This window comes from Populus euphratica, unplaced genomic scaffold (assembly GCF_000495115.2).
Source record: "Populus euphratica unplaced genomic scaffold, PopEup_1.0 scaffold99.1, whole genome shotgun sequence".
NCBI classification, from domain to species: Eukaryota; Viridiplantae; Streptophyta; class Magnoliopsida; order Malpighiales; family Salicaceae; genus Populus; species Populus euphratica.
Window position 1 is genome coordinate 504,646 of NW_011499902.1, and position 25,864 is coordinate 530,509.

The 25,864-nt window shown below is 30.9% G+C and overlaps 3 protein-coding genes across 5 annotated transcripts; 1 reads left to right on the plus strand and 2 right to left on the minus strand.

Annotated features, from left to right (window-relative positions):
• The first annotated feature begins 3,907 nt into the window (after positions 1-3,907).
• Positions 3,908-9,882, plus strand: LOC105133004 (uncharacterized). Its single transcript, XM_011036777.1, has 5 exons — positions 3,908-4,786; positions 4,885-4,952; positions 5,121-6,962; positions 8,598-8,727; positions 8,909-9,882. Exons 1-5 carry the CDS (start codon positions 4,627-4,629, stop codon positions 9,655-9,657), a joined length of 2,949 nt encoding a protein of 982 aa, XP_011035079.1. The 5' UTR covers positions 3,908-4,626; the 3' UTR covers positions 9,658-9,882.
• A 6,278-nt stretch (positions 9,883-16,160) lies between these two features.
• LOC105133005 (uncharacterized) lies at positions 16,161-17,097 on the minus strand. Its single transcript, XM_011036778.1, has one exon. It carries the CDS (start codon positions 16,946-16,948, stop codon positions 16,289-16,291), a length of 660 nt encoding a protein of 219 aa, XP_011035080.1. The 5' UTR covers positions 16,949-17,097; the 3' UTR covers positions 16,161-16,288.
• A 4,502-nt stretch (positions 17,098-21,599) lies between these two features.
• On the minus strand, positions 21,600-25,227 carry LOC105133006 (chloroplastic group IIB intron splicing facilitator CRS2-A, chloroplastic-like). 3 transcript variants are annotated; one of them, XM_011036780.1, is made up of 9 exons: positions 25,112-25,226; positions 24,267-24,474; positions 24,099-24,183; positions 23,918-23,985; positions 23,702-23,752; positions 23,524-23,597; positions 22,600-22,658; positions 22,422-22,498; positions 21,600-22,011 (listed from the first exon to the last, which is right to left on the minus strand). In XM_011036780.1, the coding sequence occupies exons 2-9, from the start codon at positions 24,468-24,470 to the stop codon at positions 21,895-21,897; spliced, it is 735 nt and encodes a 244-aa protein (XP_011035082.1). In that variant the 5' UTR covers positions 24,471-24,474; positions 25,112-25,226; the 3' UTR covers positions 21,600-21,894. The 3 variants fall into 3 exon arrangements, with proteins under 3 accessions (XP_011035082.1, XP_011035081.1, XP_011035083.1); XM_011036779.1 differs by having other exon boundaries at positions 25,048-25,226; XM_011036781.1 differs by having other exon boundaries at positions 21,932-22,011; positions 22,366-22,498; positions 25,048-25,227.
• Positions 25,228-25,864: the final 637 nt, after the last annotated feature.

The window sequence follows — 25,864 nt, forward strand, 5'->3', positions numbered from 1 at the left end:
CTAGCTTTCCTATGGTTGGTGGTTTTTTCCTGTGATCAAATTACATTTAGATTTATTTTAAAAATTATTAAATTAGTATTCATTTTAATTTTTTTCTATCATTTTAATATATTAATATAAAAAATGTAAAAAATTATTTTAATGAATTTTAAAGTAAAATATACTTTTAAAAAAATATCTTAAACTTCACACCAACAAATAGCGAGCTTATTTTTGGGGGCATGGGAATTGTTTTGGTTTCATGCAAGTGGCCAAGTGGGTATGCATTACTCAATCGTTTATCATTCCGGGAATTAAGAGATTTTTTTCTTTAGATTTGTGTTCAAAGGATGAGAGTAGCTGGTCAAATTTTTTGTGACTGGGAGGAAGCGAGGTAGAAATTATTATTTAAATTATGACTGGGAGGAAGCGAGGTAGAAATTATGTTTTAAATTATTATTTTAAAATAATATTTTTTTAATTTTTAAAATTTATTTTTAATATTAGCATATTAAAATAATTTTAAAAAATAATTTAAAGCAAAAATAAATTTTAAATTTTAATGAGAAATAGATTCAATCTCAATGCTAAACTAAACAAGTTCCTGCTCTTATACACAAGTGAAGCAAGATGCCAATAAAGTGAGTGGATATTAATTTCTTATTAAAAAAAAGTGCTCCCAGCTTGACTCAATCTTTTTTATAAATAAAAGTTAGATGTTGTCGCATTGAAGTTTGGTAATTTAATTTGTTTAATATTTTAATATTGTTTTAGGTTAAAAAGCAGAAAAGTTATTACTCTAATATATTTTTTAGAAAATATTTTTAAAAATAATAATTATTACATTTCTAAATATTTTTTAAAATAATAATAAAAAATTATTTATCATATCACTACGATACAGAGCTGTTATTAAATTTATTTAAAAATTAATTTGAGATTAAAGTCTAAGTAATCTGTCAAGTAAGTTATATGAGTTAATTAAATATTTTTTAGAAAAGTTATTTAAAAATTATATATTTTTTTAAGAAATTTATTTATTTATTATTAATAAGGAGTCAACTCTCTTTATTTTTATTTTTTTAAAAAAACCAACTTTAATTAAATTGAATCACAGATTGACTATCGAGGTTTGTTTAAATAAAAGTGGTATACCAGAGGATGAGGTGGCAGCGAGTGCAGTGACCCTGAGTATAGTTTGGTGCTTTGATTTGATATCTCAACTTCGAAACCGGAATCAGGATTGTGGTTGTTTTTGTTTTTGTGATTAAATTATGTTTTTAATATTTTTTTTTATTTTTATTTTAAATTATTTTATTGTATTAATATTAAAAATAAAAATATTATTTTATTATATTTATAAATAAATAATATTTTAAAAAATAATATTTAATTTCCTTTCAAACTAAATATATATTTTAATTATATATTTAAAGTGTGTTTAGTATTATGATAGCTGTTATAGTTGTTGTTTGAAAAAAATTATTTTATAAAAAATATTTTTTAAAAAATATTTTTTAAAAAATATTTTTTAAAAAATATTTTTTAAAAAATATTTTTTAAAAAATATTTTTTAAAAAATATTTTTTAAAAAATATTTTTTAAAAAATATTTTTTAAAAAATATTTTTTATAAAATAATTTTAAAAAATATATATTAATATTGATGGTTTTAATTTAAGTATTATAGATTTAACTATTGTTATTATATCATGAAATAAATAATACTTTATATAAAATATTTTTTATTTCCATTACATATTACAGTTTTTTAGTTTTTTAAGCAAGCGATAACATCAGATAAATATAATTAGGAATAAAATTAAAATTACGATGAAATTTTACAAATATTATGTTATCAAATGATCTCTATTTAATTTATGTAATATCATTAAATAATGTTAAATATGAATAATCAGGAATAAAATTAAAATTGTGATGAAATTTTATAAATACTATGTTATCAAATGATCTCTGTTTAATTTACGCAATATCATTAAATAATTTTAAATATAAATTTTTTAAATAAAACATAATTAAAAATTAAAAATATTTTTTATTTTTTATTTTATTAGATTAAATTCAGTTCAATTTATATTAAATTTTGGTTAAAACTGGTCTAATTGGAAAAGTCTAGCATGCTAATTATACTGTTTATTAAATGTAATTAGCATGCAAAATAAGAAATCATTACTTTTTTTTTCCTGCATTTAAAAAATAAAAATAATATAAAATTCATTAACAATAAATCTTATTTTTTTTTTATTATACAACTGAAATTTACAATTTAATTAGAATACAGCCACAACAATGTAAACAAACTGTATTTTAGAATACGTAATATTACTTCCCAGATATTTTTTTATTTGAATAATTATTAAAATAATATTTTTTATTTTTAAAAATATTTTAAAATTAATTTTTTTTTAAAAAACGAAGAAGAAGTTAAAACTCATTTCTATTGGATATCGCAGGCCTGCGTCTAGCCCTGCCATGTCGTCGTGACTCGTAACAGGTCGTAGGAGGAGACAAAGCGTAGACTCCACGAAATCAAAGATAAAAATAAAATTGTCAGAAAAGAAAGATGTCCTTCCTTTCCTCCTCTTTTTAACTTCATCTCACCGATGCCCTTGATGTTTTTTTACCCCGAAGGAACGCTGTGAGGAAAAGCTTTCCCGAAGAAAAATTACATATGTGTATATATATAAAGTTTAACCATCATATAAAATTCCGTGAATTAGAATAATATTTTTATTCTTCTCCGTGAAAATCAATGGCTTTACTGATCAGGATACTATCGTATTTTTACGTAATTCATTTATTATTATTAAATTAATTATAATGATGTTATCTTTTTTTATTTTTAACACAATAAAATTATTTATAAACAATATTAAACTTGCATTTAAAGATTTTATTATTATTTTCTTATCTTAAGAATAGTAAAATAACATAACCTTTTATCTTTTATTAGGTAACTTGGGTTTATAATATAAATCACGAATTTTAATAATTATATTGATTTAATTTTTATAAAAATTTTAAAATTATATTTTAGTTTAATTCTTTAATTTTATAATATTAAATTATTGATTTAATTTTTTGCTAGCGCAGGGACTTGCCTTTACTCACTAGAAGCTTGAAAGGTGGCTTTTTTTTTTCCTTTTTTTTTTATGGTGCATATAAATTTAATTTATTGAGCTCTTTCTAACGATCCTATGAATATTATCATTGAATGTTGATGTGTTTACGATGTTTTTTTTCTTCTTTTATATGGCTTATTTATTGTGACAATCTATTTTATCTTCTTTCTTCTTTACTCAAAATACATATGGTCCCTCAACTTAAATATTTAATTAATTTTATTACTTGAAAACTACGAGTGTTTTTTCTTATTTTAATTTTTTTCTCTTAATTACAATATATTTTCTATCCACTAAGTTTTTATAGGTGAACCAATAAGAGGAGGAGAAGAAGAAAATATCCATGAAATCATATCTTAAATGTAACAAATGGGGGCACAAAGCTATGTTTTGAATTTGAATTAATAAGGAAACAAAATAATTTGAATGCTCATGAATTTCAAAATTAATCCACTCAAATTTTAGAAAATACTCAAATTAGTTTATATATTAACTACAATTAAATATATTCCTCGAATTATTTCTTAAACAAAATAAATTATCCTAAAATAAATACAAATATCAACATTCAAACACAAAAAACAACCTTCCTTTTTTATCACCTTACCAAATCCAATTTAAATTAATTTCTATCCAACGCAATACAAATTCCATAAATTTACCACAGAAAATGGAACCAGCTGTCTATAGACTACAAGAAACAGGGTGACATGGCGGAGAACAATGGTCCCTTTGACACAGACACGACACGACACAACACAACAGTAATCTATCTACCCTGCTCTCTCTCCCGTTTGACCATCCACACAAACACGCAGGGAGCATCCACAGTGAATGTGAGTCACTGTACTGCGCGTGCGTCACTTCTCTTTCTCTCTCTGCTTAGCCCCCCTCTCTCTAGTCTTTCTGTAGCCAGCCCTTTTCATAGCGCAGAAGTAACAGGACGACCTTTTTTTTTGGTATCATTTTTTCACTCTTTCTCTGCTACGTTGCCAGTCCCTCGAGCTTCATTTTCTTGGTCTCTGTGCACAATCCAATATCTCATTGTCACATGATGTTCTCTTTCTTTCACATCTTTTCATTTCTTGATTCTCAATCATCACCATCTTTTACTCATCGATCTTTCTCTTTCTATGTTAAAGAGAATCACTATGTTCCTTGCTTCAAGACATGTAGATAATACTACCATGTAACAGAATAATACAGGTAGGCCAATACTGTTTACCGTGCTCTCTACTGGGTCTTCAGGGCTGTCGTCTCCTGTTTTCTCATGTCTTTTTCACTCTTTCCCATTGCATCTTTGTAATGCATCTTACTCTTTTTTCTCTGGGTATTCCGTTGCTGTCTTTGGCAAACTTGGTTAGCTACATTGTATTATTTTGCTGGGAAGAATGGTTTTTTTTTTTTTCACACGGGCCTGGCTGATAGATGGTATTTGAGATTCGAGTGTGTTTTGTTTTGAAAGAGAGGGATTTTTGGTTTAGGGTTTTTGGTTTCTTGGAGAGATGAATGAAACAACAGGGAATCCAGCAGAGGCATGTTTGGCGTTGACAGAGAAAAAGGCTCACAGGTCTGGTGGTTGTGTTGGTATTTTCTTTCAGTTATTTGATTGGAATAGGAGATTCGCCAAGAAAAAACTCTTCTCCAGGAAATTGCTTCCTGCAGGTTAGTCCATTTCTCTCTAAACCAAGAATACCCATTTGAACTAGAATGCTTAAAATTGATTTATTTGGTTGTTTAATGCGTGTGCTGCTGCTGTCCAGCTCGTGCAAAACATCCATCAAAGAAGTTTGGTGGGGATGAGAAGATGCCCAAAACAAAGCTCCACCTGGTATGCATTTTGGTTTATAAAGTTGGATCTTGATGTTCATAGAAGTTTTTAAGGGACACTTATTTATATCTCAATAAAAAGAGATTTAATTCTGTGAGTTTGGTGAGGTTTTTTATTTTTATTTTTGTTGTTTATCAAGAGGGTTTTTTGCTTGTGCTTGAAATGTAGATTGTTGATGAGAATAAAGGAGGTTTTCCAAATGTAAAGAAAAGCGGGAATTGTAATAATGATATTGTAGTGAAAAAGCGTGAAATGAGAGCTCCAAGTGTGGTTGCTAGGCTGATGGGACTCGATTCTTTGCCAGCTGTGCATCGAGATAAGCACAAAAAAGTTTCAAATTCTGTTGCTTGTGATGTTACCGAAGAGAAACTTGTTAATGATAGTCATAGTGAATCTGATAGGAATGATTTGAATATGGAGAAAGGGAGCACAAAGGTTGAATCTAGGCCTCCAAAGCTTCAAAAGACAGGCCAGTTTGAGAGACAAGCATTGACTAGGTTTGGAGCCGATGTGTTGCAAATTAACGGTGTTTTGTCAAGGTCGAGAAGGCATCATCATCCAAAACTTGCACCACCAGTTAAGACTCCTAGGATTTCCTCGTCCAAGAATGCATCTAGGACGTCTAGGTTGATTGATGCTGCTACTAGAATTTTGGAACCTGGGTTGCAAGCTACCAATAGGTCAAAAAGTGCTCTTACTTATCCAAGTTCTATGAATTATTGTCCTAGGGATGAAGTTTTGAGAGAGGAGATTGGAATCATGTTACCAAACATTGTGAAACAACAAGATATTGGAGATTGTAATGAGGGAGAAGGCACGTCTTTCATAGGGCAAACTTCTTGCAAAAATTGTGGTAATATGTTTGATGTTGTGGATTCTAGACCCAATGTGGAGCAGCAGTTCGTTTGTCCATCCACTCCTTCAAATTATATGTCCTCTCAAGAATCAGAAATGATTAAGCCTAGGCCACCCATATCCACTCCTGAGCAAGAAAGAAATGTAATTTATCACAGAAATTGGGACCGACAATCCATTCCTGTGAAAGAAAAGGATAACACACGAGTACCAAGTCAAACCATCACAGTTATCAAGCCTTTGTCTCCAGAGAGCCAATTGCAGCGGCAATTGAGAAGCCAGCAATGCAGGCCTCAACAGCAAGGGTCATCTTCTTTTCCTTGTAAGCAGAGGATTCAGACTCAAAATGAGATGTTCATAAGCAGGGATGGAACTCCAAGGGCCAAACTAAATAATCTGCAAAGCAGGAGAGCTTCTTCAGCTGCAAATGGTATTAATGAGGCAACAGATGTTGTTGCTTTGAACAGAAGCATAATCAGTCGTGGCAGGACAAGGGCATCTAACATGGCTGATAATTCTACAATTGACAAGGACAGAAAAGTTTGCAGCAGACGAGATGATTCCTTGTCACCGCTAAGGAGCCCAGCACGCAAGAGGACAGTTGGTGTCAATGCAAAAGTTGAAAGTACTGGACTTGCTAATCCGATGTCTATGGGACAAAGGAATACCAAGTCTGACAATGTGAGTAGAAAAGTGGTTGCATCCAGCTCTCTCTCCATGGACCGTGCATGTATCAAAAGTAGATCTGTTAATGATGGAGAGTGTAATAAAAATAATGGCAGTAGGGAAAATGATGCTATATCTTTTACGTTTAATTCCCCATTTAGGCACAGAACTTTTGTTTCCAAGGGGCTGAAAGAGAGGAGTCTTCAAATTGATAAGGACACTTCTCACCGAAGTAGGCTGGTGTTGGATGAAAATGATGTCAAAACACCTTTGCAGAATCAATTTCCATTAAGAGGAGATGCCCTGGGCACAATTTTAGAGCAAAAACTAGAGGAACTGGCCTCTCAAGAACAGGATGAATTGACAAGTGGAGGTAGTAAACCCATGAGATCTACTGCTATGATTCTCCAGGAGCTAATATTTGCTTTGACTGCGGATCAGCCTATGTCTCCACATGCTCATATGTTTAATGCAGACAAAACTTACCAGGTTGGTTTGCTATGTATTGGCATGGTGCTGTCTTGTTATTATGCTGTTTATGGTCCAGAATTTCTGTGCTTATTTTGTTTTGGTTTGTGACTTAATTAAAGCATCTATGATTGAAGAAAAAACTACAAAAAGTCCGTTCCCCTCTGATATCGGTACCTACCTTATCTCTAAATAATAAACTATTTTGAACTGTTTTAGTTGCATGTCTGTTTGGAGAATAATGATTCTGGTGCTTGTGTTGAGTGAAATTTCTTATACCAGGCGCGACCAAAATAAAAGAAAATGGAGAAATTAATGAAATTGTGCAAGGATTGCCTTTTCATTTGATATGTGTTCTCATTGACTAATGTCCCATGGGTTGCTATCTTTGTTTTATAGTTAGATAAGAAGGTTGCCAAATTTGACTTTGTCGAATGACTGAGTTGCTGTTTGAAATTTGTGCACCATACGGGCACGTCTTAGTGATACTTGCTGTCAATGATGAGATGTAAGGCCTTTGGAGTTGAAACATTTTGGCTTTACCCTCTTTTTTTCTATTTCTTTTTCATGGTATGTGAGAAAACAAAATAAGTTCCCGTGATCAATTAGTTTCAGTGAAACATTGGCCTTTCCTCTCCTCCTCTTTTTCAATTGATTTCAACGTAAATACAGGCACACGCATAATAGAGATTAAGTTGGAAAAAAAGTATACTCCAACTCAAAAGAATCTAGATTTTGATAGTCATGTTCTGGTAAGAATAAAATATGGCAAAACTGTTACCAAGAATTGGCTCTTGCAAGAATGGATGTATTAGTTCATATAAAATTCCCAAGGGAGTTTTCTTCATGTCCAAGCAAGTTTCAACAATAATATTGAAGTTCAGCAACTTTATGAGTGAAGACTGGAAACTGGCTGTGCACAGGTGTGGAGAATGATAGATAAAGAGGGCAATAGAGGTGATGATTGAGTGTTATAGATTAAAATATACAGAATATGAATTGAAAGCCAGCAGTTTCTAGGTGGCCCATTCCTAACATATGTTACTACTGAGTGGTAAAGATGGTACATCATAGGAAAAAAGCTAATAGAAATGGAGTGAAAGCATTTGTAAGATACAAACAATTGTATAGGTAGCCCCCAAAGCATGTCAGAAGGAGAAACATGCTTTGGTTTGAGAGTTCACGAGGCAAAAAGGGATGTCTTAAACAACTGCTTTCCATGGTTAGCTAAAGTGATCGCCTCTGCATGCAAATCATCATATTAACATAATGGTAATAAATGAAAATAATGTAACTGGAATTGTAGTTAACGGCTGCAATGATAAGCTGCCTTTGTAAGTATTTTGAGGCAATAGGGAAGGTTTATCTTGTCAAATAAGCTAGAGACGTTACTGGAGCAGGAATGCATAAATAGAACTGAATAACCAGATTCATGAAACTAGTCCTGCGTTGTTCAATTCAAGGTCATCTTGAGGCCAAGCACCCTAAACCTATACGCCATGAAAATTAACAGTTTGTCATTTTATGAAGCTAGGTTTCCTTGATAGTATTTTATTCTCTAGGTGTGAATCTTAATTTTTTTTTTTTTTTTTGTGCTTAATGTACCTTTACAATAACTGGACCTGACAAGTCTAGCGTGTGTATTACTCTCCTCAGAAGGAAGGAAAAATCAGGAGGAATTCAGTTGGAACATCAGTTGATGGTGATCACCTTAGTCCTGGATCTGTTCTTGAAGCTTCTTTCTCAAATGACAGTTGCTTTTCAAGCAGTCTGGATGAGAGCTCAGGTAAGAAAGTGAAATTTTATGACAATGCGGAATGAGGGTTTCATGAGTATTTTTTATTGAACTACTGAGAACCTTGACTATGAATTTTCTGAAATAGTGGTGTGTGCGCGCGCGCGCGCGCATAAAACCGCTACTTTGTTATCTCATCTTTTACATGTACTATTTTGGCTTGTGATCCTAGGACGCAGGATGCTGCTGGAATCCATGGATTGCTCCTATGATCAACCACAACCAGTAGATACTGATCTGGATCTTCTGGATTGTGCATCCTCTTTGATACAAGGGAGGACAGGTAGCAAGATGGCGACTGATCTTCTTGACCATGTTTCTAGGATATTACAGAGCATCAATCTTGCTGGTGGCAGGTTAACTGGAAACAAGCTCGCTCATGCAAAGGAGGTTATCTTGAATGCTGAACTGTTGTTTGGTAAAGCAACACCATGTAATTCAGATAGAATGAAGAGATTTCTCATTGGACCCTTTCTACTTGACGGACTTGAAACTCTGGCTGGTGCCTTGTGGAAAAATCTTAATTGCCTTCCTGGATTTGGAGAGAGCAAGGAGGGTAATCAACTCAGAAGCTTTCTTTTTGATTGTGTGATAGAATGCCTAGATTCAAAATACACCCGGTTCATTAACACTGGATTCAAAACGTGGAAAAGAGTACCGTTATGCATGAATGCAGAAATCTTGATTCAAGAGATCAGCGAGGAAGTCACAAGTTGGACAGATTTTGCTGGGATGATTCCAGATGAGATAATAGATTGGGAGATGAGTCATTCCTTGGGAAAATGGACAGATTTTGAGATTGAAGGGTTCGAAACTGGTACAGAAATCGACAGGGACATACTTCAGACTTTAGTTGAGGAAATTGCCGTCGACCTTTGGGAGTGCAGGGTGGATTCCTTTCGAGGGGTGTACCTAACATAATGGAATTTGGAAGTGTATTTTGTTTTACTACGATGCCACATTGTCTACTATGGAACTGGCATTTTATTTTTTTCTTAAAAACAATGTCTAACGTCATTGATGGTTAGGTGTAACTTGTCTTGACAATGAAAAGCAGCTCCAAATGGTCTTCTGCATAATTCTGTAGTCTGTATCCTTTAAGATCGATCGCTTTTTCGAACACTTGAAATAAGCAACTCTTATTTATGATTAGGTTTGAAACAAAACAACCAGTTCTCTAGCGTTCTTCATCAAACTCGATTGCAGATGTTATTGTCTCTATGCGAAGCATACTGGCACCGACAGTGAATGCATCCATGAAAAATTTTCTCGCCTGAGCTGGTGAGGTGTGTTGAAAATAAATTAGATTTCTAGTTTTTTTTTTTAAAAAAAAATGAATCAGTAGAATTACTTTTCTAGTTAGAATAGGTTTTCTTGTTTAGTTCAATTTCTTATTTGTTTAGGATTTTAGATCTATAAATAAACTATAATCAAATCATAATACATTGAATAGAAAAGAAGACTTAGAGAAAAATACTCAATAAAGTATATCTTCCTCTCAAAATCTCTCCTGATCTTTAGCTTTGCAATTTAGAATTATTGTACATAATAACTTTCGGTTTTGGAGCTTTTTTTTTAATTTTATTGTTTGATATGGCTAATCTAAACTTCCCACTCTTGTGTCCTTGTTTGACATAAGATAATCATGAGATTTGATATATCCATATAAAAGCTTGGCTAAATTTCCAAGATGTGTGAGGAACATGATAGAAAAATCTTATACTCATTTCAAAAGAAATTTCACTATGTAATGGTCACAATAAAAGAATAATAAAATTTGAATTTTTTAATAATTAAAGTTATTATGGAAAAACTACAAGCCTATAAAAAAATATCAACGAAATTTAAGAAGACATGGGTGTATAAACACTTTTCTCAAAATTCTTAACAAAAGAGAATCAAGATTACTCTAGATATATCCAAGGAGGTAGAGGTTGTGGACATGACAGAGAAAGATAAAGAAAAGACAAATTTAGAAGAGAAGACCAAGGCAACCTCAACAGATCAATCGGTCAACTGGATCCTCAAACATCAGCTATTCGAGACCTAAGTTTGACAAAATAAAAATTAATTCTTATAATTTTCCAAACATGTCATTATGCTAGGGATTGTTGAAATCCAACCAAAAGAGTTGAAAAGAATGTCAATCTAGTAATAAAAGAGGAGCAAAAGACCACTTTATTATTAGTCCATGATGAACGAATGGAAACTAAAGAAAACATGTTTTATCTTGACAATGGAGTCAACAATGACGTGTGGAGACAAAAACAAGTTCATGGATCTTGATGAATCAATTAAAGGTAATAACATATTTGTATATCATTCAAAGGTTTTTATTAAAGGAAAATGTATGATTCAGATTCAAATAATTTAATTTATTGGTGATGTATATTATATCTCAACTATAACATGTAATATATTAAGTTCGAGATAATTAATGGAGAAAGGTTATGAAATTAAGATGAAAAATCGTATTTTGATATTACTTGATACTCATAGAACTATGATAGCAAAGGTAACTATGACAAAGAACATGGTGTTTTTTTTCTAATCATGGAGATAAATGTGTCTAAATGCCTAAAAACATGTGTGAAATATCATACTTAGCTTTGGCATATAAGACTTAAACAAGTAAAATTTGATAGCTTTAAGATCATGATGTAAAAGGAGATGTTGAAGGGTCTACCATCCATCAAACATTTAAATTAATTGTGTGAAGGATGTTTAGTGAGCAAACAATTCCGTAAATTTTTTTTTAAAAGAGTTTATATCTAGAACAAGTCAACCCTGTTAAGAGATACATGCACACATATGTGATCCTATTCAACCATGCTCATTTGATAAAAATTTATTTTCTACTCTTTATTGATGATTATAATAGAAAGTCATGAATATACTTCTTTAAAAAAAACTAATGTATTTAATTATTTTAAGAAGTTTAAGGCATTAATTGAAAAAAAAGTGGTTATTCTATAAAATCACCTAGAATAAATAAGGGGTGAATTTTATTCTAATAAGTTTAATGAGTTTAATGAAGATCAATGAATAAAATTACTCATAACAATACCTAAATCCCTATAACAAAATGGTATGGTAGAAAAAAAGAATAGAAGCATCCTCAATATAGTGAGAAACATGCTCAAAATCATGAAGATGCCATATGATTTTTAAGCTAAAGTTGTAAATTGTGTTGTTTACTAGTCAAATAGGTGTCATATAAAAGACTTGAATGTCATGACTCTATAAGAGGTATGAAATGAAAAAAAAAATACTACTCACATGAAGGTGTTTGGGAGCATTGAATATATACATATAAATGATTAAGTGAGGATCAAGCTAGATGACAAGAGCGAAAAGCTAATCTTTAAGAGTTATGATAAAAAAAAAGTCCAAAGGATATAAGCTTTACAACCTTAATAAAAGAAACATGGTGGTTAGTAGGTAGATAATGGTGAAAAGTATGGTATTTCATCAATTCTTAATGAAGAGGAAAATAGATATAAATATCATCAAAAACTAGTTACACCTCCACAATCACCAAAGAACTCAATTTCACTTTTATCATCTTTTTCTAGTAAAAATTCAAGTAGTGATAGCCCACCAAGTCCACAAAAAAAAAAAGATAATGAGCCTTAATGACATTTATAAAGTAACTAATCCAATTGATTTAATTGATAATGATCCAACACTGTATTATCATCTTGCCACATGAAACTATAGTGTTTAAAGAAGTAATAAATGATGAAAAGTGGAGAATTACTATATACAAGGAAATTGCATCAATTAAAAAGAATGACATATGAAAATCATTTTTTGTACTAAAAGGAAAGAAACCAATATGTGTCAAGTAGGTTTAAAAGAAAGAAGAAAGCCAAATGAGAAGTGGAGAGATATAAGGCGAGATTGATGGCAAAAGACTATAGTCAAAAGTAAGGAATTGACTATGATGAAGTTTTTGCTCTAGTTATTAGATTGGAGACCATTCGATTGATAATTGCTATAATTGCCCAACATAGATGGAAAATCTACCAAATAGATGTCAAAGTCAGCCTTTCAAAATGGATTTCTTGAAGAAAAGGTCTACATTAAGCAACTTATGAATTATAAAATAAAGAGACATAAAGACAAGATATTAAAGTTGAACAAGATTGAAGCAAGCCCTTAAAGCTTGATATAGTCACAATGATAGTTATTTCTTGAATAATAGATTTGTAAAATGCCTCATGAATATGCTATCTATATAAAGATAAAAAAAAGTATTGTATACTTATATGTGGATAACTTGATCTTTACACACGATAATTTAAAGATGTTATGAGACTTTAAGCAAAAAATGATCAAAGAGTTTGAAAAGACAAATATTGGTATTATGATTTACTACTTAGGAATTGAGATTAAACAAAGAGAAAATAAAATCTTTGTTAGTCAAGAGAAGTTTGTAAAACAGATTCTTAAAAAGTTCAAGATAGATGGTTGTGCAAAATTGAATGCTCTAGTTAAGTGTGAAGTGAGATTGTCAAGGAATGATGAAGGAGAGAAGATAAGCTTTACAACATTCAAGAGCTTAGTTGGAAGTTTGAGATATTTGAAATGTACTTGTCCAGATATTTTTTTTGGAGTAGTATTTATGAGTAGGTTTATGGAGACACCAACTATGACATATCTTAAATCATTGAAGCGAATTCTTTGATATGTCAAAGGTACCATAAATTTTAGCTTATTCTATAGTTACTCTAACAACTTTGATCTTGTGGATTGTAGTGATAATGACCAAAGATATGGATAATAGAAAAGGCACTACAAGTTTTATCTTTTATATTGGAGACACAACATTCACATAGAGTTCAAAGAAGCAATCTATAGTCACATTATCAACTTATAAAACTGAAAATCTAACTACTACAACATGTGTTTGTTATTCCATATGGCTAAGAAGATTATTGAAGCAGTTGCATATGTTTTAAGAGAAGTCTATAAAAGTTTATATGGACAGGTTATTAGTTATTGTCTTAACAAAAAAAAATTAAGTATTTCATGGAAGAAATAAGCATATTGACAAAAAAATTTATTATCTATGAGATTGCATTACAAATAAAAAAAGTTGAAGTCAAATATGTAAAAACCCAAAACCAAGTTGCAGATATTTTCACAAAGCCACTCATAAATAATTTTTTGCCAAGAAAAGAGATATACTGGGAGTAATTAGAAATCAAGTTTAAAGGGGATGGTAAAAATAATCTAGATTTTTGGTATTTAAAAAAAATACAGAGAAATCAGGCTATTGGTTGAGAACCAGTCAACCACTTGAGTCGACAAAATTACATTCTTAATTATAATAGGTTTTCTTGTTTAGTTCAATTCTTTGTTTATCTAAAATTTTATACTTATAAATAAACTTGTAATCAGAACCATAATATAAAGTGTGTTGAAAAAAACAACTTAAAAAAAATTACTTAATAAAGTTTACCTTTCTCTCAAATTCTCTCTTATTGTCCAGATTTGCAATTCAATATTACTTTCCATAATAAGTTTCTTGAATTGATTTTCTTCCAACATAGTATATATAGCCAACTTACCCATTTTTGATACAAATGTGCTTCAATATCCATCAAAATTAAATAACAAAATCATTAGGTACTAGATATGAGAAGTCATTATTAGAAAACATCAAGGATATCAAGCAATACGTGAAAATTGAATTCAAGGTTCCATGATTATATGGAGTGAACTCTCGTAGGATGCCTTTTAGCCTTTTTTTTTTTAGGTAACGTTTGGTTACTATCTCGGGAAAAAAAAAGATAAAGACAGTGAAGATAAATAAAACAAATAGAAAAAAAAGACAAAGATAGAATTGTGTTTAGTAATGATTTATATGATAAAGTGATTATCTCTATATCATGTTTGGTTATGATGAACAAGAAAAAATAAAATATAAAAAAATTTATTTTACCCTTAATATGTATTTTTTTTTCAAACTTACATATTTAAAAAAATATCTAGATATTTTTTTCTTTTATATTGCATGTTGAAATTAATAATATTATAATAACCTTAGTTATAAAACTAGGATTGACTTGTTAGGTTGACCTAAGGCCTAAACTAATTTGAGTTTAAGAAAAAAATAGAGGACTAATTAACTCAACTTGACTCGATTAAATACCTAGGTCGACCTAGGATAAAACACGGCTAGAAACCCTGTTGATTTTTTTGAAAAAAACAGGATCAAAACAAGGTTACTTTGATTATTTTAAAAAAATTAGGTCAGCCGGGTTGACTCTCCCGACTTGTGACATAAACCTTGTCTTGAGTCGATTTCCAAGTCGGGGTTTAAAATTGTGATAATAACCACTTTATCCATGTGTTAGTTCAAGTCAACTTGTGTTGACCCTCCTAACTCGTGACCTGGGTCTTGCCCCGGTCAACCCTAAGTCAGATTTTAAAACTATGATAATAATAATTTTTATTTTTATATTGATCAAGGTCAACCCGTGTTGACTTTCGTAATCTGAGACCTAGGCTTTAGCTCGAGTTGACCCCCGAATCAAATTTTTAAACTATAATAATAATGGATTTTATTTTATTTTGACTCAGGTCAACTTAAGTTAACTCTTCTAACACATGACTCGGGTCTTATACTAGGTTAACCCCTAAGTATGGTTTTAAAAGTATAATAACAAGTAATAACTATTTATATTCTTACATTGATCTAAGTTAATAATCAACCTCACTTGTGACATAGACCTTACTTAGATTGACTCTTAAATTAAATTTTAAAATCATAATAATAACTATTTTTATTTATAGACTAACTTGGTTCAGCATAACTAATGACTTGGATCTCAATCATTAACTTAGGCTTTACCTCCTTAAATTAGATTTAAAAAAAAATATAATAATAATTATTTTTATTCTTATATATTTTAGTTAGATAATTTTTTAATTGACAGTTTTTTAGAAGGATATTTTAAAAATTAAAAAAAAATCTCTAAAAACATATCTTTTTATACATATTGTTCTGAAAATATAAAAATTCACTTTAAAATTGTTCCAAAAATAAATTTATTTGTATCTTTATTTTTTCAACCAAATATATTTTAAAAAACTCACTTTAAAACTGTTTTAAAAATAAATTTATTTTTATTTCTCTATTCACTTTAATATATTTTTATCTCGTTTCTATTTTTTATGTTCACAATCAATAACCAGACACTATCTAAATCAGTGTTTTCTCCTTCATGGTTCTATTATAAAACAGAAAGGAAAGGAAAGATCCGCAGCACGACACAAGTTTTTAATGCAAATAAGATTGGATTTTATCCCAAGAGAGACAAAAGTTTCTCCAGTAATACTATAATCGTATGTGAAGCATGATTACATCCAGAGCTTTACAATCCCCGAGACCAAATCAACAACCAATCAAAGAATAGAACTTACAGAAATAGCAGTAGTAGTGAGAAAATTCTGATAAAATCAAACCAAACTAAACAAAAACCCAGTTAAGAGATCAACAAATTTCAGAATGTATTAAGAAACCACCATAGATGGATCAATATCAAAATTTTCTATATCCCATAACATTCTTGCCAATACCAATACCAACTCCTCCTCTACCTGCTCTGTTTCCTCTGTTATCTCCATTAATAGCATTTGCAGCAGCCAAAGACAATCCTTTTAATTCCTCAACACTTGCATAACTCTTCCTCGCCATTAACAAACCACCATTCCTTTTCTCCCCAGCATTTGCAGACTTACTCCCTCTCGAATTCGATAGAAACCCATTATTAGTTTTTGACACATTCTTAGATGGAGGGGTCAGCTCTTGCCGTGGCTTTCGGTTTTCTTTCCTCAGAGTAGCCGAGAAATCAGGCACCGATTGAGCCAAGATAGAGGACCCTTCTCTTGAATTCCCCAAATTTCCATGAAACTTCACTTGTTTCTTTGGTGGAGTTTGTTTAAAATCAGTCTCTTCATATTCTTGTTGCTTTAACATCGTCATTCTTAGTCTTTTCTCTCTTAACTCTGCATACGCTCTGTATCTCGGCCCTCTTTCCATGATATAACTCTCAGTGGTCAGTTTTAAATGCACCGGTTGATCAGAATCTGCTGAGTTTTGAGAAAGAATTAGAGAGATATGATCAATGGCTTGAAAGAGAGATTGAACACTAGGGTTTTGTTGATGGGATTGGTTCAGATAGCAGTTAGTTTCTGCCATTGTTGATGGTTTCCTCTCTGTTTTTGTTAAGTTTCTTTAATTGTTCTGGGTAGCTTCAGGTTTTCGTGTTGCTTAAGAATTTGATGTTGCAACGGTCAAAAAACGGAGACAAAGAAACCCTTTTGATCTAGTTATAATAGTTTACCATTACAACGTTATGGATAAAAGGTGTTGAATCACCATGGATTCTAGATTGATTCTTTGTGATGGTTTTGATTGGTGTTTTGTGATGGATCAAGAGCCATCCATTTGTGATCATTTGATTTGGGTACAGATTATTTTTGTCCCTTTCTAAGGTGAAAATGAAAGGTTTTCTTTTACTTCTTTTGTCCCTTTGTTGACTAAGTAAACGATGCCATCACCAATGGTAAGACGGCTATTTCAAGGCTTTACATATGGCAGGCAGCCTGCGACAATAAAAGGAAAATAAGAACATGATTGAACTAGCACGTTTGATTATTATTTTTAAATATTTAAAGAGAATTGCAAGTATACAATTTCATTTCAAAAATATAATCTCAAATAGCCTTGTATCTTCAACCACAATACATGATACCTGGTTAAACCAACCAAATATGGTTCTTCTTTTTTTAAAAAAATTAGAGCCAAAAATTTAAATTTTAAAGGGAGTAACACCATTTGAAAAACAATACACTAAAAATCATGTTTCTGAGACACAAAGATTTAAGATATCGTATTTTACAAGTGTGACATTAATTAAAATTTAAACAAATCGAAGAATATATTGAACTAACAACAATGTTGTCTCTCTCACAGAAAAAACCATTGTCATCCTCACTTGTCTCCTAAAAAACATGTTAAACACTTAGATTTTGCCCTTAAATCAACTATAAATTAAACTCATTTTAGTCTCTAAGCCTCCTTAGATGTTTTTGTATTGAAAGTCTATCATTTCTTTTACTGCCACCATCGCTTCCTTTACTGCCTCAACAACTCTTAAACTCATTTTAGTCTCTAAGCCTCCTTTGATGTTTTTGTATTAAAAGTCTATCATTTCTTTTATTGCCACCACCTTTACTGCCTCAACAACTTTTATAGTCTTATAAGTAAGATAAACATACTACATTGCTATTAATTTGTATTTGGTTGGTTGAAATCAAATAATTGTTTTGTTTGAATTTAGAGTTTGTTGAATTAATGATAAATTAATTAAAAATACATTTAATTAAAGTTTATTTGATATAGTTGAACATGAAAATAAGTTTAATTAATCATTTCAATTTATTATGTATTATGTTTAATTTATGTTAAGTTGTCAAATTATAAATTTTATGTATATTGTTGGAATCGGATAATAATGTAGTTGAATATGCATATATATTCATGCAATACAGCATAAATGTGGTTGAATTATGACAAATTACATGTTTTATTGAATTGTTGATAACTTGATGAATTTTGTATTTTTTTAGAATTAAATTAATTTGATATGAATTTTTTTTTGAATTAATGTAATTGAGCATGAAAAAAATATCAATTGATATCATGAATTATGTTTAATTTCTTGTTAAGCTTGCTTTAATGTTAAGTTTTAGGAATTTGATTGAATTTGCTATGAGTTTTTCCAATTAGGGTTAAGATAATGCAATTTACTTAAAATTATGTTAAATTGACAAGAATCCGATTTCTTTTTACAAAATATCTAATAACATATTTATGTTATGTTATTGTGGTGGTAATATTATTCCTAAAGTGAATAGTAGTATCACACATATAATGACAAGAGCAATTTGTTGTTAACTGGTAATTTAGACATGTTGTATGTAATCCTAAAGTGAATAGTAGTATCACACATACAATGACAAGAGCAATTTGTTGTTAATTGGTAATTTAGACATGTTGTATGTAAAATAAAAGAAATTATTTGTCATGAACTTGGGTGAAATTATAATGATATTGATGTTGAAATAACTTGGAGGTGTCAAATTGGTAAACAAGAATATTATCTTGTACTAATTGTGTGTGATGATAGTTTTAAGACAATAATTGATTCTTTCATTCAAAATGGTTTGAACATAATGATATTATATATGAGTAGTTGACTAGAATCTGTGTGTGTCTCAACTTCTACTAGTCTTTTAAATTCAATTAATAAAGGTAAAAATAGTTTATTGTTAGATGATTTGATGCAAAGTATAGATGATATTATGTTTGACAATTCTTTTGTTGATCAACATATATTAGACTATTATAAGTCTAGTGACAATAAAGATAATGTTGATAATAATGTTCATGATGAAATTATTCCTCATGTTCATGAATTTAGAGATGCTTCTAAATTTAGTTTTGTTGTTCCACATGATTGAGTACTTAGTCATAAATATATGTCAGGAGAGTCTGAATTGGTGGTTGGTCAAACATTTAATAGTAAAAATAAATTGGCTAATGTTGTTAAACGGTGGCATATTGCACACTTGGTTGAGTACCAAGTCAAATGATTGAATTCAACATTTGTTCAATTACAATGTGTGTAAGCATCAAATTGTAAGTTGTATTTGCATAAAGGATATTATAAAAACATCATATTTATTTGACATAGCAAAGTTAAAAGGGTTACACAAGTGTGTTTCGACCTTTGTCCAAAAAAACCACCATCAACTTTATGCAAATTTTATTGCTGGTGCTATATTAACCTTTGTAATGAATAATCTTTCAATGACAGTTGTAACCATACATGATAAAATAAAATTGTCGGATATGACAGTCCAAGCTATAAGGGTTACACGTAATCTCCTACTAAGATGCAAATATTGCGATGTTATTTTTGCAATTATATATATTTATATTGTGTTTTTGAAACTTTAAAAAATACAATTAAACCAACATGTTTTTAATGCAAGATGGTGTGTCGTACAAGTTTTTGAAAGTAATCCAAATAAATGTTAGCATTTTATTGGACCGAGCTTGATAGACAATATACTATTCATGTATTTTTTGAACTATTTGTTAAATAAACTAATTCATTACATCGAATTATTGTTGTTTGATATTTATTTAATTTATAATTTGTAAGGCATTTGAATGCTTTACTCGAAAGAAAAATTGGTCATTGCACCAGCGGGATGGATATAGAGACAATAATACTGCTGCTAATATGTTTTAAGATAGTCGAGCTACATTGTCTGGATCAGGTAACGGAGACAATAATACTGCTGCTAATATGTTTCAAGATGGTCGAGCTACATTGTCTGGATCAGGTAATGCAACAGTTCGGCTACAAAAAACACATTCTAGTCATTATCAATACAAGTGATGTTTTGCACACTATTACTTATAGGGATAAAAATAATGATTATGATTGTTAAAGTCGGCATAATGCTTATGTATCATAGTGGAATGTATAAAGAAATGAGATATTTACAGAGTTGTTTCCTGTTATTACTGATAAGAAATATATAATTTAATACATGAATATAACACGACAAATGCCTAGTGAATTCAACATCATGTAAATAATAAAATCTTTTCATGATTAAATATATATTAACCATTAAGTTTTATGTATTTATCTTTTAATTTAAAATTAATATTTTATTAATATTAAATTAGCTTTTTGCTACAGGAAAGTTGAGAAGTTGTATCTTATCTTCGTTGTATTGATAAAGAAAACGAAATTCACAGCATAACGTTTAGGTGGTTAAATGTTTGTCACACTTGATTTAAAATCTTAGTGAGAGATTAACTCTTAATGATGTCATAATAAAAAACAAAACTACTCAGGTAAAGCACGAGTTAAATCTAAATAGTTAAATGTTTGTCACACTTGATTTAAAACCTTAGTGAGAGACTAACTCTTAATGATGTCATGATAAAAAACAAAGCCACTCAGGTAAAGCACAAGTTAAATCTAAATATAGATAGATAGATGAATTATATTTTTATATTTTAAAATTACTTGAATATTATATTATTAAATTATTTTGTATTCATTTTGCATGTGTGCGTGTGTTTATTGCATTCCTAAAGCTACTACAATCCAACTGTTTTATCAAATGTCCATGCATTCCTAAAGCTACTACAATCCAACTATTTTATCAAATGTCCAGTCGTTTCTCAAAACAGCTGCACATTGTAGCATTTCAATAATGTTTCAGTTCAAAAATGCAACACTTCAATAACAATAATGTTTCAGTTCAAAAATGCAACATTTCAATAATATCATGATATCATGATTGTAACCATCATATCAGTTGTCACGGTTCTAAAACATGACATGTATCAAATTTTGTATTTCTAAACTGCGATCAGTTGTCACGGTTCTAAAACATGACATTTATCAAATTTTGTATTTCTAAAATCTTCAAAGTATATTTTTTCACCAAAACTTTTTCAATCTATGCTATTTCAGCATTTAATTATATTTTGGGTACTAATTATATAATTTATCCAGGATAGCTTTGCAGAAAACAAGCATGTAACACCAGATCCAGCCAGATTAGTAGCTTGTCATCAGGTTTCAGCAATCAAGCAAAGATTTATGCAATGACTAGCCTATGACAAGCTCTAATCAATAATAGTGCTAAACAACATCTAAAACCTGAAAGACAAATGACATAAAAGCAGAATAACCAGAAAACTTGTAGATCATTTTGGTTTGCTATTACTTAGTGGGACTTTGGCATGCTTGAGCTTAAGATCCGAAAACAATCATCCCATAATATGACTGCATATATGAAATTGCGTAACAAAATAACATGACAATGAAATTTATCTCTCAGTCATATGACCTCAATTAACATGAGATGCAGACACTGCTGGCCAGACGGAGCCGAGGATGACGATCGACAATAAATGGTTAAGCATCCGTACATTAATTACTGCAAGGAAGCTTACAAGAAGCTACATCTTTTGGCTCAAATGTCAGAAGCTCTCAACTTTACTGAGATGGTTTTTGCCTCTCTTTCAGCTATGCCTATTTCTTGGATTCAAACTTTGTGATACTTGTACTTTTGCCCCAGATTGAATCTAGTAATTTTGTCGGTAAACCCACCAAGTATCAAGGTCCTCATAGCCTCAACCCCTTGTTCCAATGATGCATCAATCTGTCCAGTAGAGATTAACAGTCAAAACGTTGCAGCTGTTTTGAGGAAAATACAAATGAACCCATATAAATATAGAGCAATAGTTGATGTGAGTACTGAACAATTGCGCAGACATAGACAGAGCCATAAAGTATTTGACAATAAATGTAAAATCAATGATATCATTACTGGCAACCTTAAAGCCAGACACACCACACTAACTGGAATAGCTGAGATACATGTATATTACTAATACAAGGATCGAGTCAATATAGTATGTTAAAAAATGATTTTGCACAAGCTGTAAAGGCCGGTGTCTTAAACATGAAAGGAATAGGAAGTGACAAAATGCCTGAACTTTTTAGTATCAAATACCTTTCATCATGAAGCACGAGGAAGAACCTTTACGCTAGAATCAAACAATGACATACCTGTTCTCGCTCTGTAGGGCTAAACCTCTGCAGGAGAAAAGCTTTCATGTCCATTGTGCCAGGTGGATTTCCAATGCCTGCAAAAAATGGAACTTTTTATGTTCTATAAACAAAGACAAAAATGGCTCTTCAGCACATAAAATGTTCTGAAAAGATGGGCTACGAGAAAACTACTTGCCTATACACAATCGAGGAAAATCTCGACAACCATCCAAATGGTCCATCACACTCTTTACTCTGCAACAAGGGATCACAAATAAATGTTTTTTGTATTTCTTGGTTTAATTCAGAAAAGAGAGTTCTTTAAATTACAAGAGGTGCATTAATATGAGGCCAAACTATTTGATTAATTGATAATGTTCTCCCAGGAATTTCATTTGGGGAGGTTAAACAACATAGATAAATTTAGGAAAAAGACTCCAGAATGGGAACCAATTGCTACCCCAACCCTCATAATACATGCAGATGCAGTGACTATCCATGAATTAGCTATCAACTAATTGATTTGCTCCTATAGAATTACAAAACGAAGGTTTCCTCATCTCTTAAAAGATATATGTAAATACATTATGTTTGATGAACCTCCTATTCATCTCTATAACAAGCTAACCAAGGAGCAGAAAATCCTTTCTTTACACAGGTATGAAATGCATGCTGCTCATTAAATTCATTTAACCTACACTGGGTTTTAGATGCTTTGTACTTGGTCCAAGGAATAGTTATTTTCTTTCAACTCCTTGAAACAAATTGTAATTCCGTGTTCAGAGGCTGGCAGGCCCCTATTTGGCAGGTGATCAATAGATATGCCTAGTGCAGTAGCTTGAGCTTTAAATTAAGCCAGGAAAAGTGACCCATAAATCTTCTTACAGGAGAATGAGAAAAGTTAACAAGCAAATCATTAGTAAACAACTTGCCTCTTCTGTAAATTTATTACATTATGACTTAGCAAATAAAGATCTCAGTTAATAACGAGTTGTGGTAGAATCAAGATAAGTTACTACTTGGAAAAAAAGAAAGTGGTTGAAGAACTTGTGGGTCAAGGAGGATTAGTGGGATGATAGGTACTGTCAAACAATGCCAACTTCATAACAGTAAAACATACCCGTTGTGATGGCCATGTCCACCTTTTGGCTGAACCCTCAGAATGCCATTTGGTAAGTTCATCTCATCATAGATCTACATGTTCAAATCCAGGACCATAATGTCAGTATAGAGTAAATTACGAGTAAATAAAACTAACAAAATTCTTTAAAATGGAAGTGAGGAATAAAAATACATACCAGTAAAATATGACGAAGAGGTATTTTATAATGAGCAGCAAGTGGTCCAACCTTGAAAACATTGAAAAGAAAAATAGGTTAGTTGAAAAATCAGCTGTCTTCAGGGACAGCAAAGCACATATTTACATCACATACAAGTGCCTATCGATAAATTCAGTGAAACATGCAAATCAAAAGTAAAATTTTATGACAACAAAATAGAATCATGGAACTAACTGATTCCCCACTAAAATTCATATATGCCTGTGGTTTTGCCAAGAGAATCGGCACCTCTCCGATGCAACCTGTACTGATCACAGAAAGAATCTGAATAAACCATCACCCATATAAAAAGAAAGAAAGTAGAAAATGCATAAACTTGGAGGGAAGTTAGCAGTGAGATTTTTTACTTAACAACCTATTCCAATCAAAGCCTTCGATTGTATTGTGTTCATCAAAACACCTTCCGCTTGGGCAATTCGATCAATCATTTCAAATCCAACCTGACAAGGATAAAGTTGCAAAATCGTTAAAACAATATATAAACACAATTGAAGCCATCAAGTTCATATGGGACTTTAATTACATTGTGCCTAGTGCCGTGGTACTTTGTTCCAGGGTTACCCAATCCAACAATTAGCCAGGGCGTATACTCCACTTTAACTCCGTTGCCATTATCGGGCAATGAAGCACGTACACAAAGCCTCACCGAAACTAAATTCCTTCGATGAAAACGAGAACTTCTTGGACAGGAAATGCAGGTTCTAGGGGTAGATATTGCATACAACATTGACCTACACATAAAATAAGCAGAACTTAAATACCGGGTATAAACAAACCAAATAGATTATAAATAACCATTCACAAAGAAAGAATAATGCTATCAAATATAAGAAAAACAAGTTTTATTGCACTAGGGTAGAATTAACTAGAGGTTTCTGTTTCCAAATTCCAAAATTTAAACCCCTTTTCTTCCAACATTTTCACAGCATCAAAGAAAAGCTTTAATGGAAAATCTATTGAAAACCCAGCATTGTAACCAACCATTAAGTGCTAATGAGCTCTTTAAAGTATTAAAAAACATCTACCGTTAGGCAAGAACCAATGAAAACGGCCACAAATATCATAATAATCACAGAATTTTGTGAGCTAGATAACTACAATTCCAGCAACTTAAACACTAAAAAGGATTGAACTTTTCACAAACTACAGTTAAAAAAAAAAACTCATATTCATTAACTTAAGAAAAGACACACATTACAGAGAGAGTTACAACATGGTACGTTAAAAAAGAATCAGTGAAAAAGATAAGTCAATACATGTTTGAAACTCATAAGGTAAGCTTAGTAATGAAGAAAAGAACAAACCCTTTTACGTGTTCTGATACTTGAATTCAGAGAAAAACTTAGTTGCTTAGAGGAAGAGAGAGATCCAGTAAATTAAAGAGCTTAGCTTTGAAGCATAGACGTCGAGTCTTCGCTGGTTTTAGAAGTTGCAGGGTAGCCTGTAGGCTCCTCGATTGATATTTTTGGATATAGAAACCAGATTATAATCAAGTCGAGGATAAATATGAGGGATTTTGGGCTGTTGCTCTAAATGGGCACCTGTAGTTTAGGGCTTGTAATATATGGGCTCTGAAATGAAGTTTGGGCTCTTTGAAGTAGTGTTTTTTTACTATGTTTTATTGGTTTATTAGTAGGATACCGAGAATGAAGTTTTTATTCATAACAAAAACTTTTTTCATTGTAAAGAATTAAATATAATACAATATATTAATATTAAAATATTTTATTTTTATTTTTTATTTATTTTAAAATTGAAATTAATTTTGTGAAAGTCGCTATAAAATAATTCAATTGACTTGACCGATCCAAGAACAACCAAATTCACTAATGAAAAAAATCCAAGGATGAAATTGACAAAAACAAAACTCCCCGACCTGACTTCTTTTTATCTCGAGTATAAAATTAAACCGTGTGAGAGTTTTTTAATATGACCTAATAAACTTGATCGATCAAAAAACAACCTGATTGTCTGTTAAAAAATCTAAGGATGAAAATAAAAAGAAAAGAAAAGGATAATTAATTGAAAACAAACCTCCTAATTCAAATCTTTACTTCATTTGGGTTTAAAATTAAATCGTATAAGAGTTGGTCTAGCGTGACTTGGTTGACTTGGTTGATT